The sequence below is a fragment of the Anarhichas minor genome, unplaced genomic scaffold, assembly GCF_050575085.1.
Source record: "Anarhichas minor isolate MPS153535 unplaced genomic scaffold, ASM5057508v1 ptg000125l, whole genome shotgun sequence".
NCBI classification, from domain to species: domain Eukaryota; kingdom Metazoa; phylum Chordata; class Actinopteri; order Perciformes; family Anarhichadidae; genus Anarhichas; species Anarhichas minor.
The window spans coordinates 32,341-42,635 of record NW_027466571.1 but is presented as its reverse complement, the minus strand read 5'-3'; the positions used below and the strand labels follow the sequence as shown (position 1 = coordinate 42,635).

Below are 10,295 nucleotides of genomic sequence, written 5' to 3'. Positions count from 1 at the left end.
TGTTAGAAATTAGATGTTGGATGTTAGATATTAGATGTTGGATGCTGGATGTTAGATGTTGGATGTTGGATGTTAGATATTAGATGTTGGATGCTGGATGTTAGATGTTGGATGCTGGATGTTGGATGCTGGATGTTAGATATTAGATGTTGGATGTTGGATGCTGGATGTTGGCTGTTGGATGCTGGATGCTGGATGTTAAATGCTGGATGCTGGATGTTGGATATTAGATGTTAGATGTTAGATATTAGATGTTGGATGTTGGATGCTGGATGTTGGCTGTTGGATGCTGGATGCTGGATGTTAGATGCTGGATGCTGGATGTTGGATGCTGGATGTTGGATGTTAGATATTAGATGTTGGATGCTGGATGTTGGATGTTAGATGTTGGATGTTGGATGTTGGATGTTAGATGTTGGATGCTGGATGTTGGATGTTAGATGTTAGTTGTTGGATGTTGGATATTAGATGTTAGATGTTGGATGTTAGATATTAGATGTTTGATGCTGGATGTTGGATTTTAGATGTTGGATGTTGGATGTTAGATGTCAGATGTTGGATGTTAGATATTAGATGTTAGATGTTGGATGTTAGATATTAGATGTTGGATGTTAGATATTAGATGTTAGATGTTGGATGTTGGATGCTGGATGTTCGATGCTGGATGTTAGATATTAGATGTTGGATGTTGGATGCTGGATGTTAGATGTTGGATGTTAGATGTTAGATATTAAATGTTAGATGTTGAATGTCAGATGTTGGATATTAGATGTTGGATGTTAGATTTTAGATGTTGGATGTTAGATAGTATATGTTAGATGTTAGATGTTAGATTTTAGATGTTGGATGTTAGATGTTAGATGTTGGATGTTGGATGTTAGATATTAGATGTTGGATGCTGGATGTTGGATGCTGGATGTTGGATGTTAGATATTAGATGTTGGATGTTAGATGTTGGATGCTGGATGTTGGATGCTGGATGTTGGATGTTAGATGTTGGATGTTAGATATTAGATGTTAGATGTTGGATGTTGGATATTAGATGTTAGATGTTGGATGTTAGATGTTGGATGTTAGATATTAGATGTTGGATGCTGGATGTTGGATGCTGGATGTTGGATGTTAGATATTAGATGTTGGATGTTAGATGTTGGATGCTGGATGTTAGATGCTGGATGTTGGATGCTGGATGTTGGATGCTGGATGTTAGATGTTGGATGTTAGATATTAGATGTTAGATGTTGGATATTAGATGTTAGATGTTGGATGTTGGATGTTAGATGTTGGATATTAGATATTAGATGTTGGATGTTGGATGTTAGATATTAGATGTTAGATATTAGATATTAGTTGTTAGATGTTGGATGTTAGATCTAACAAGAGGAATAAGAGGAAGAGATGAGGTAGAGATGAGGAAGAGATGAGGTTAAATAAAGAACTTGATAGTTGTTGTGTGGAGGTGGGGTCACGGCCCAATGAACAAAAGGTCTGCAGGCTTCATGGATTTCAGCTCTCTGACGATCTGACACCACAGCGTCTGACTGGGGGGGTCATGCAGAGTAAACTCATTCTGTCCACACTGGACTCTAAATGAGCTCCGTGGTCAGCTGATGAGAGACGTCTGACAGTCTGTCAGGTTTCTATGAACCAGGAGCTGCTCATAAATACAGACATGCAGCCTCTGCTCACACTAAAGGCTTCAAACTGGACCCTTCAGAGAGACTTTCATGGGTAGAATAGAAGAAGAGAACAAAATAGAGCTGATGGATAAACACAGGAGACATGAGCACTATGGAAATACACATAAAACATCCAGTAAGAGTTTAAAGTTACACGTTTACACACAAACAAAATGTCAGAATGTGTATTTACGTTTATAATGTGATTAATAATCTCACACGTGAGGAGGGAAAGATAAAAATGTGTTTATAGTGAAAATCAATCAACTAAAGGCACCTAGAGTGGCAATGCGCTTTAAAGAACTACTTTCCCCAGAAGCCTCCTCACTCTGCGCATGCGTAGTTGCATCATAACGACGTGAACCGCTGTGTTTTCAGCAGCAACCGTGTCTGGAATTAATAAAGTCGTTTTTAAAGGTAAGAAATGTTTTAAAATGAATCACGGAGGTCCTTTAAATGAATTCATGGAATACCAAGACACATATATAATTATATGTAATCATTATCACGTGATAAGAGCGAGCTAGTTAGCCTTGTTTAGTGAGCTAGCTAACGTAGCTAACGTACGCCAGACTGCGTTTAAATTCTGCATCTTTCTTCGCTCACTAGCGGAAGTGACGTTAACTAGTCCTTCAGACGTTTAGCTGAAAACACTAAAGAATCATTTAAATGTTTAACTTCAGTTCGGCGCACATTCATCACAGCAGGCAGCACGTGTTTCAGTGAAATGTTTATAGAAGCAGCTCCTCTTATTGCTCCGATAGTTTAAACAGTGAAGATTAGAAGTTTAGATCATATTAAAATTAAATGCTCTTAGTTTGTCACTTGTATGCCGATACAAATATAGTTATGTGCTTTATAAAATATATTTAATTCAATTTAATTGAATACACTAGAAGACCCAAAAAGTCTTGAATCTGGTCTTTTTCACCACGAGGATATTAGATTAAATCTACTGGATTTTGAAGGAGTTTGGTGTAACTTTTTATCTCCCACAACTACATTAATATTTATCATAATGTAAGTGTGGGACATATGTCCTGTTTGATGAAGACCTTTTCATTTACAGATTGAGACATGTTCACTCTACTGGATGAGACAGCAGCAGATGTTCCAGTCAGAGACTTCACCGTGAACCTCACAGCAGGTCTCCATGTTGTCTCCATGTTATCTCTATGTTGTCTCCATCTGTCTCCATGTTGTCTCTATGTGTCTCCATATTGTCTCTGTGTCTCCATTAGGGCTGCAACAACGAATCGATAAAATCGATAAAAATCGATTATTAAAAGAGTTGGCAACGAATTTCATTATCGATTCGTTGTGTCGCGCGATTATTACGCCACTCAATAAGTCGCGGAGATGTTTGAGTATTAAAAAAAAAAAGTTGAGTCTCGCGGGGACTATTTGTGTTCATTCGCGCTGGACGCGCCGGAGGGGGGGCGGGGCTTATCGCCCTGAAAGCCGTTCAACTGTCCGCCATTAACCATGGAAAAAATAACCTCTATTTCTGCTTAGTACGTGTTGTGGAAGTCACAGATATCCCGGGAAACTAAACGCCGTCATGTCTGGTTCATAACATTGTCCAGAGGAGCTCTGTGGATTTTATCAAGGTTTATTCACTGTGTCTAGCAAGCCACACGTCGCTGTTTGCTACAGCTGTATCAACACAACATAAACTGATCTGGCTGTGATTTAACGGCAATAAACCGACAAAAAGGGACTCCGAAATAACTACGTAATGATGCCGATTTGTAGGCTACTTGTCTTCTCAATGGAGCTCAGATGGATCGGTGCTAGGCTATGCTAACATTGTAGCAGCTCCACCAACACTCAGAATAACGTCATGTAGACGTAAACACGGCAGCGTCTATTCATTGTTTGTACCATATGCTTTACACACACACATGTATACACATAGTTTGGTCTCTATTGATATGAGGTATCGTAGAGCTCTGGGTGAACACAGACGGCTACAGGATTTGTTTCTGATTCAACAACGGCAGGAAGTCACTGATGACAGGAGGAGCATCTCAACGCTGATAGGCTATCATGCCGGGGCGAAGTCATCCAAGGTGTGGGAGCATTTCACACTAAATAAATTGAAAAAGTGTTAATTGCAAGATATGCAAAAGCGACATGGCATGGCACGGGAGCACCACGGTGATGATTCAGCACCTAAAACGTAAACATGTTGGAGTCCTTGATGAGGAGGAAGTGAGGTCAACAGCAGGGTTAGTCACTACAGAATCCTACTTTTGTTCCGTGTTGAAGTGAGGAACGTAACGTCCCTCCAGTAGCTCTTCTGGTGCTGGTGTTTACTCGTTATCCAGCTTGACAAGCATGACAAGTTAGCGTTAGCTCGTTAATAACAGTAGTAAAGCAGGGGTGGTATAGTTTGCAAGACTAAAGACACTTTTTTATTCACTCACCTTTTTTGGCCCATTAATATCCGCTTCATCGATTAATCGAAAAAATAATAGCCAGATTAATCGATTATTAAAATAATCGTTAGTTGCAGCCCTAGTCTCCATGTTGTCTCCGTGTTGTCTCTGTGTTGTGTTGTCTCCATGTTGTCTCCGTGTTGTCTCTCTGAGAAAGATCACACATTCTTCTTCTCTATGCTCCTACAACCTTCTATGTTTGCTGTTTACGTCGTCTCATTGTGTGTTTTAAATAAAAATTTTTGCTTGAAGACTCATCGACGTTCCAAAATGCTCGAGCGAGACAGGACGTCTCTCGTGTGTCCAGAAAGGAGCTGGAGGACCGATTCCTGAAGCTCAACGAGGAGACACTGGTCCTCAAACAGCATGTTAACAAGCAGGAGGACAAGATCAGGAAGTGAGACACACACGCACACAGAGAGACACACAGAGACACACACACACACACACACCCTCGCTCCATAGCCTCAGAGGACAGACAGCTATTTTCACAGGTCGCATAATGAACTGAACTCAAAGACCTCCAGACAGGAACATCTTAACTTCTCTTTATAACACTCACCTCTGATCTTCCTCCTCTTCTTCTTCCTCCTCCACCTCAGACTGGGCACTAAGTTGATGAGGCTGGTGAAGGACCGTGGTCGTATGGAGCAGCTGGCGGTGGGAGGAGGAGTCTCCAGGCTTCGTGACGTGGAGATGGAGGAGATGATGGAGGAGCTCCAGGAGAAAGTCCGTGGCCTGCAGGCGGAGAACGAGGGGCTGAAGCGGCGCCTCCTTTTGGCCAAGCAGCAGCTCCTCACCTCCCAGAGCAGGAGGTCGTCTCCGTACGACCGCGTCCCGTCACGGGTCAACTCTGGGTTAAAGAAGCTGAGAGACGACTCCTCCTCTCCTCCTCGAGGGAGGCTCAAAGGTAGGTCTCAGGTAGAGGAGACCACCTGAATATCTGGAGGTGGATTTATTAAAGTCCTCTGATGTTTGTCTCCTTCAGGTACCCGTAGTTCAGAGGGAGGAGCCAGACCCCCGACGGGCCTCCTGCCTCGGTTTGGACACAGTCTTCTGGAGGAGGCCAGGGCCGAGGTCCGAAACCTGTGAGTCCTCCTAAACCACCAGGGTCTGTAACCGTGTCCTCCTAAACCACCAGGGTCTGTAACAGTGTCCTCCTAAACCACCAGGGTCTGTAACCGTGTCCTCCTAAACCACCAGGGTCTGTAACCGTGTCCTCCTAAACCACCAGGGTCTGTAACAGTGTCCTCCTAAACCACCAGGGTCTGTAACCGTGTCCTCCTAAACCACCAGGGTCTGTAACCGTGTCCTCCTAAACCACCAGAGCAGAACTCCAGCTGGTTTTAAAGTCACATTTATCCACTGAAAATCACATGGGATTACTGTTTAAAGTATTTACATTACAGTTACTAATCTCACTCCATATTTCCAGGACTTTGACGGAGTCTCTGTGTCAGTTTGAACTCCTTCAGAGGACACAGCACGTTAGCTCTGAGCAGCTGCTGTTGGCGTGCTCACGATATTTTGTACGTTTACGTTGTCCATATCTGTAGTAAGTTAAGTCACTAAAGGTAACCGTCTCTCTCTCTCTCTCTGTGAACCAGAGAGAACGTGATGGAGCTCCAGAGGAGCCACATGGAGGAGGTGGAGGGAGCGTCGGAGCTGCTGAGGGAGGAGCTGAGGAGGAAGGAGGCAGAGTTTGAGGAGAGACTCCTGCAGGTCCGAGAGCAGCAGAGCTCCAGACTGAGGTACCGAGTTGTTCTGGGAAGTACCTGATCCTTTAACATCAAGAACCAGAAAAACACCAAAACAATCTCCAAAACTACTCAGTTTATTTCAACTAGAAGCTGTAAAAACTCTCATTATCATCGTCATCATGACGAGTTATTCTGCACTAAAGACATGTTCTAGTTCTCTCTACTTCTAGTCATGATGGTTCTGTTTCCATAGAGGAGCAGGACTTTTATTTTGAAGAGGAAATCAAGACCAAAGAGACAGGAGATAAAAAACACTCTGAAAGAGTTAACGAATAAAACGTTGGTGTACGATGATTAAATAGTTTTGTGAGAAATAAAAGTCTCCATTGTTCGTGTTCACCTACAACTATTACTAACTTATTAACTATTCATAACTAAACAAACACACTTGTGTTATACTCTGTGAGGTGTTTTACTGAATCAGTTCAACCACAAGAACTATTGATTATGTTTGTTTGGACCTTTCTTTCTAGAGAGGAATCGATGTATTTATGATTTATTTATGTAGGAAGATACAAGAATTCATAATAAACAGACTGACGCCTCTCTGACGCCTCACTGACGCCTCACTGACGCCTCACTGACGCCTCTCTGACGCCTCTCTGACGCCTCTCAGACGCCTCACTGACGCCTCTCTGACGCCTCACTGACGCCTCTCTGACGCCTCTCTGACGCCTCACTGACGCCTCACTGACGCCTCTCAGACGCCTCACTGACGCCTCTCTGACGCCTCACTGACGCCTCACTGACGCCTCACTGACGCCTCACTGACGCCTCTCTGACGCCTCTCTGACGCCTCTCTGACGCCTCTCTGACGCCTCACTGACGCCTCTCAGACGCCTCACTGACGCCTCTCTGACGCCTCTCTGACGCCTCACTGACGCCTCTCTGACGCCTCACTGACGCCTCTCAGACGCCTCACTGACGCCTCTCAGACGCCTCACTGACGCCTCACTGACGCCTCTCAGACGCCTCACTGACGCCTCACTGACGCCTCACTGACGCCTCTCAGACGCCTCACTGACGCCTCACTGACGCCTCTCAGACGCCTCACTGACGCCTCTCTGACGCCTCTCTGACGCCTCACTGACGCCTCTCAGACGCCTCACTGACGCCTCTCTGACGCCTCTCTGACGCCTCACTGACGCCTCTCAGACGCCTCACTGACGCCTCTCTGACGCCTCTCTGACGCCTCACTGACGCCTCTCAGACGCCTCACTGACGCCTCACTGACGCCTCTCAGACGCCTCTCAGACGCCTCTCTGACGCCTCTCTGACGCCTCACTGACGCCTCCCAGACGCCTCACTGACGCCTCTCTGACGCCTCTCTGACGCCTCACTGACGCCTCTCTGACGCCTCACTGACGCCTCTCAGACGCCTCTCAGACGCCTCACTGACGCCTCACTGACGCCTCTCAGACGCCTCACTGACGCCTCACTGACGCCTCTCAGACGCCTCACTGACGCCTCTCAGACGCCTCTCAGACGCCTCACTGACGCCTCACTGACGCCTCTCAGACGCCTCACTGACGCCTCACTGACGCCTCTCAGACGCCTCACTGACGCCTCACTGACGCCTCTCAGACGCCTCACTGACGCCTCACTGACGCCTCTCAGACGCCTCACTGACGCCTCACTGACGCCTCTCTGACGCCTCACTGACGCCTCTCTGACGCCTCACTGACGCCTCTCTGACGCCTCACTGACGCCTCACTGACGCCTCTCAGACGCCTCACTGACGCCTCACTGACGCCTCTCTGACGCCTCACTGACGCCTCTCAGACGCCTCACTGACGCCTCACTGACGCCTCTCTGACGCCTCACTGACGCCTCTCTGACGCCTCTCTGACGCCTCACTGACGCCTCTCTGACGCCTCACTGACGCCTCTCTGACGCCTCACTGACGCCTCTCTGACGCCTCACTGACGCCTCACTGACGCCTCTCAGACGCCTCACTGACGCCTCACTGACGCCTCTCTGACGCCTCACTGACGCCTCTCAGACGCCTCACTGACGCCTCACTGACGCCTCTCTGACGCCTCACTGACGCCTCTCTGACGCCTCACTGACGCCTCTCTGACGCCTCTCTGACGCCTCACTGACGCCTCTCTGACGCCTCTCTGACGCCTCACTGACGCCTCACTGACGCCTCTCTGACGCCTCACTGACGCCTCACTGACGCCTCTCTGACGCCTCACTGACGCCTCTCTGACGCCTCTCTGACGCCTCTCTGACGCCTCACTGACGCCTCTCAGACGCCTCTCAGACGCCTCACTGACGCCTCACTGACGCCTCTCAGACGCCTCACTGACGCCTCACTGACGCCTCTCAGACGCCTCTCAGACGCCTCACTGACGCCTCACTGACGCCTCACTGACGCCTCACTGACGCCTCTCAGACGCCTCACTGACGCCTCTCTGACGCCTCACTGACGCCTCTCAGACGCCTCTCAGACGCCTCACTGACGCCTCACTGACGCCTCACTGACGCCTCACTGACGCCTCACTGACGCCTCACTGACGCCTCTCAGACGCCTCACTGACGCCTCACTGACGCCTCACTGACGCCTCACTGACGCCTCACTGACGCCTCTCAGACGCCTCACTGACGCCTCACTGACGCCTCACTGACGCCTCACTGACGCCTCTCAGACGCCTCACTGACGCCTCACTGACGCCTCTCAGACGCCTCTCAGACGCCTCACTGACGCCTCACTGACGCCTCACTGACGCCTCTCTGACGCCTCTCTGACGCCTCTCTGACGCCTCACTGACGCCTCTCTGACGCCTCTCTGACGCCTCTCTGACGCCTCACTGACGCCTCTCAGACGCCTCTCAGACGCCTCACTGACGCCTCTCTGACGCCTCACTGACGCCTCTCTGACGCCTCACTGACGCCTCACTGACGCCTCACTGACGCCTCACTGACGCCTCTCAGACGCCTCACTGACGCCTCACTGACGCCTCTCAGACGCCTCTCAGACGCCTCACTGACGCCTCACTGACGCCTCACTGACGCCTCTCTGACGCCTCTCTGACGCCTCACTGACGCCTCACTGACGCCTCTCAGACGCCTCACTGACGCCTCACTGACGCCTCTCAGACGCCTCTCAGACGCCTCTCAGACGCCTCACTGACGCCTCACTGACGCCTCTCTGACGCCTCACTGACGCCTCACTGACGCCTCACTGACGCCTCACTGACGCCTCTCAGACGCCTCTCAGACGCCTCTCAGACGCCTCACTGACGCCTCACTGACGCCTCACTGACGCCTCTCTGACGCCTCTCTGACGCCTCACTGACGCCTCACTGACGCCTCTCAGACGCCTCACTGACGCCTCACTGACGCCTCTCAGACGCCTCTCAGACGCCTCTCAGACGCCTCACTGACGCCTCACTGACGCCTCTCTGACGCCTCACTGACGCCTCACTGACGCCTCACTGACGCCTCACTGACGCCTCTCTGACGCCTCTCTGACGCCTCACTGACGCCTCTCAGACGCCTCTCTGACGCCTCACTGACGCCTCACTGACGCCTCACTGACGCCTCTCAGACGCCTCTCTGACGCCTCACTGACGCCTCACTGACGCCTCACTGACGCCTCTCTGACGCCTCTCTGACGCCTCTCTGACGCCTCACTGACGCCTCTCAGACGCCTCTCAGACGCCTCACTGACGCCTCACTGACGCCTCACTGACGCCTCACTGACGCCTCTCAGACGCCTCACTGACGCCTCACTGACGCCTCTCAGACGCCTCTCAGACGCCTCACTGAAGCCTCACTGACGCCTCTCAGACGCCTCTCAGACGCCTCACTGACGCCTCTCAGACGCCTCTCTGACGCCTCTCTGACGCCTCACTGACGCCTCTCTGACGCCTCTCTGACGCCTCACTGACGCCTCTCAGACGCCTCTCAGACGCCTCTCTGACGCCTCACTGACGCCTCTCTGACGCCTCACTGACGCCTCTCTGACGCCTCTCTGACGCCTCTCTGACGCCTCACTGACGCCTCACTGACGCCTCTCTGACGCCTCACTGACGCCTCTCTGACGCCTCTCTGACGCCTCTCTGACGCCTCACTGACGCCTCTCTGACGCCTCTCTGACGCCTCACTGACGCCTCTCTGACGCCTCACTGACGCCTCTCTGACGCCTCACTGACGCCTCTCAGACGCCTCTCAGACGCCTCTCAGACGCCTCACTGACGCCTCACTGACGCCTCACTGACGCCTCACTGACGCCTCACTGACGCCTCTCTGACGCCTCACTGACGCCTCTCTGACGCCTCACTGACGCCTCTCAGACGCCTCTCAGACGCCTCTCAGACGCCTCTCTGACGCCTCTCTGACGCCTCACTGACGCCTCACTGACGCCTCACTGACGCCTCACTGACGCCTCTCTGACGCCTCACTGACGC

General features: G+C 50.3%; 1 protein-coding gene across 2 annotated transcripts in view; it reads left to right on the top strand.

The window, feature by feature from the left end:
- The first annotated feature begins 2,013 nt into the window (after nucleotides 1–2,013).
- The window catches only part of rpgrip1l (RPGRIP1 like), a 27,729-nt gene continuing 19,447 nt past the window's right edge, over nucleotides 2,014–10,295 (top strand). For both annotated transcript variants that reach the window (XM_076083241.1, XM_076083240.1), the window contains exons 1-6: nucleotides 2,014–2,096; nucleotides 2,749–2,826; nucleotides 4,373–4,517; nucleotides 4,723–5,030; nucleotides 5,109–5,208; nucleotides 5,728–5,871. In XM_076083241.1, coding sequence (XP_075939356.1) covers nucleotides 2,757–2,826; nucleotides 4,373–4,517; nucleotides 4,723–5,030; nucleotides 5,109–5,208; nucleotides 5,728–5,871 — 767 coding nt within the window. In that variant the 5' untranslated portion in view covers nucleotides 2,014–2,096; nucleotides 2,749–2,756. The remainder of the gene's footprint in view (nucleotides 2,097–2,748; nucleotides 2,827–4,372; nucleotides 4,518–4,722; nucleotides 5,031–5,108; nucleotides 5,209–5,727; nucleotides 5,872–10,295) is intronic.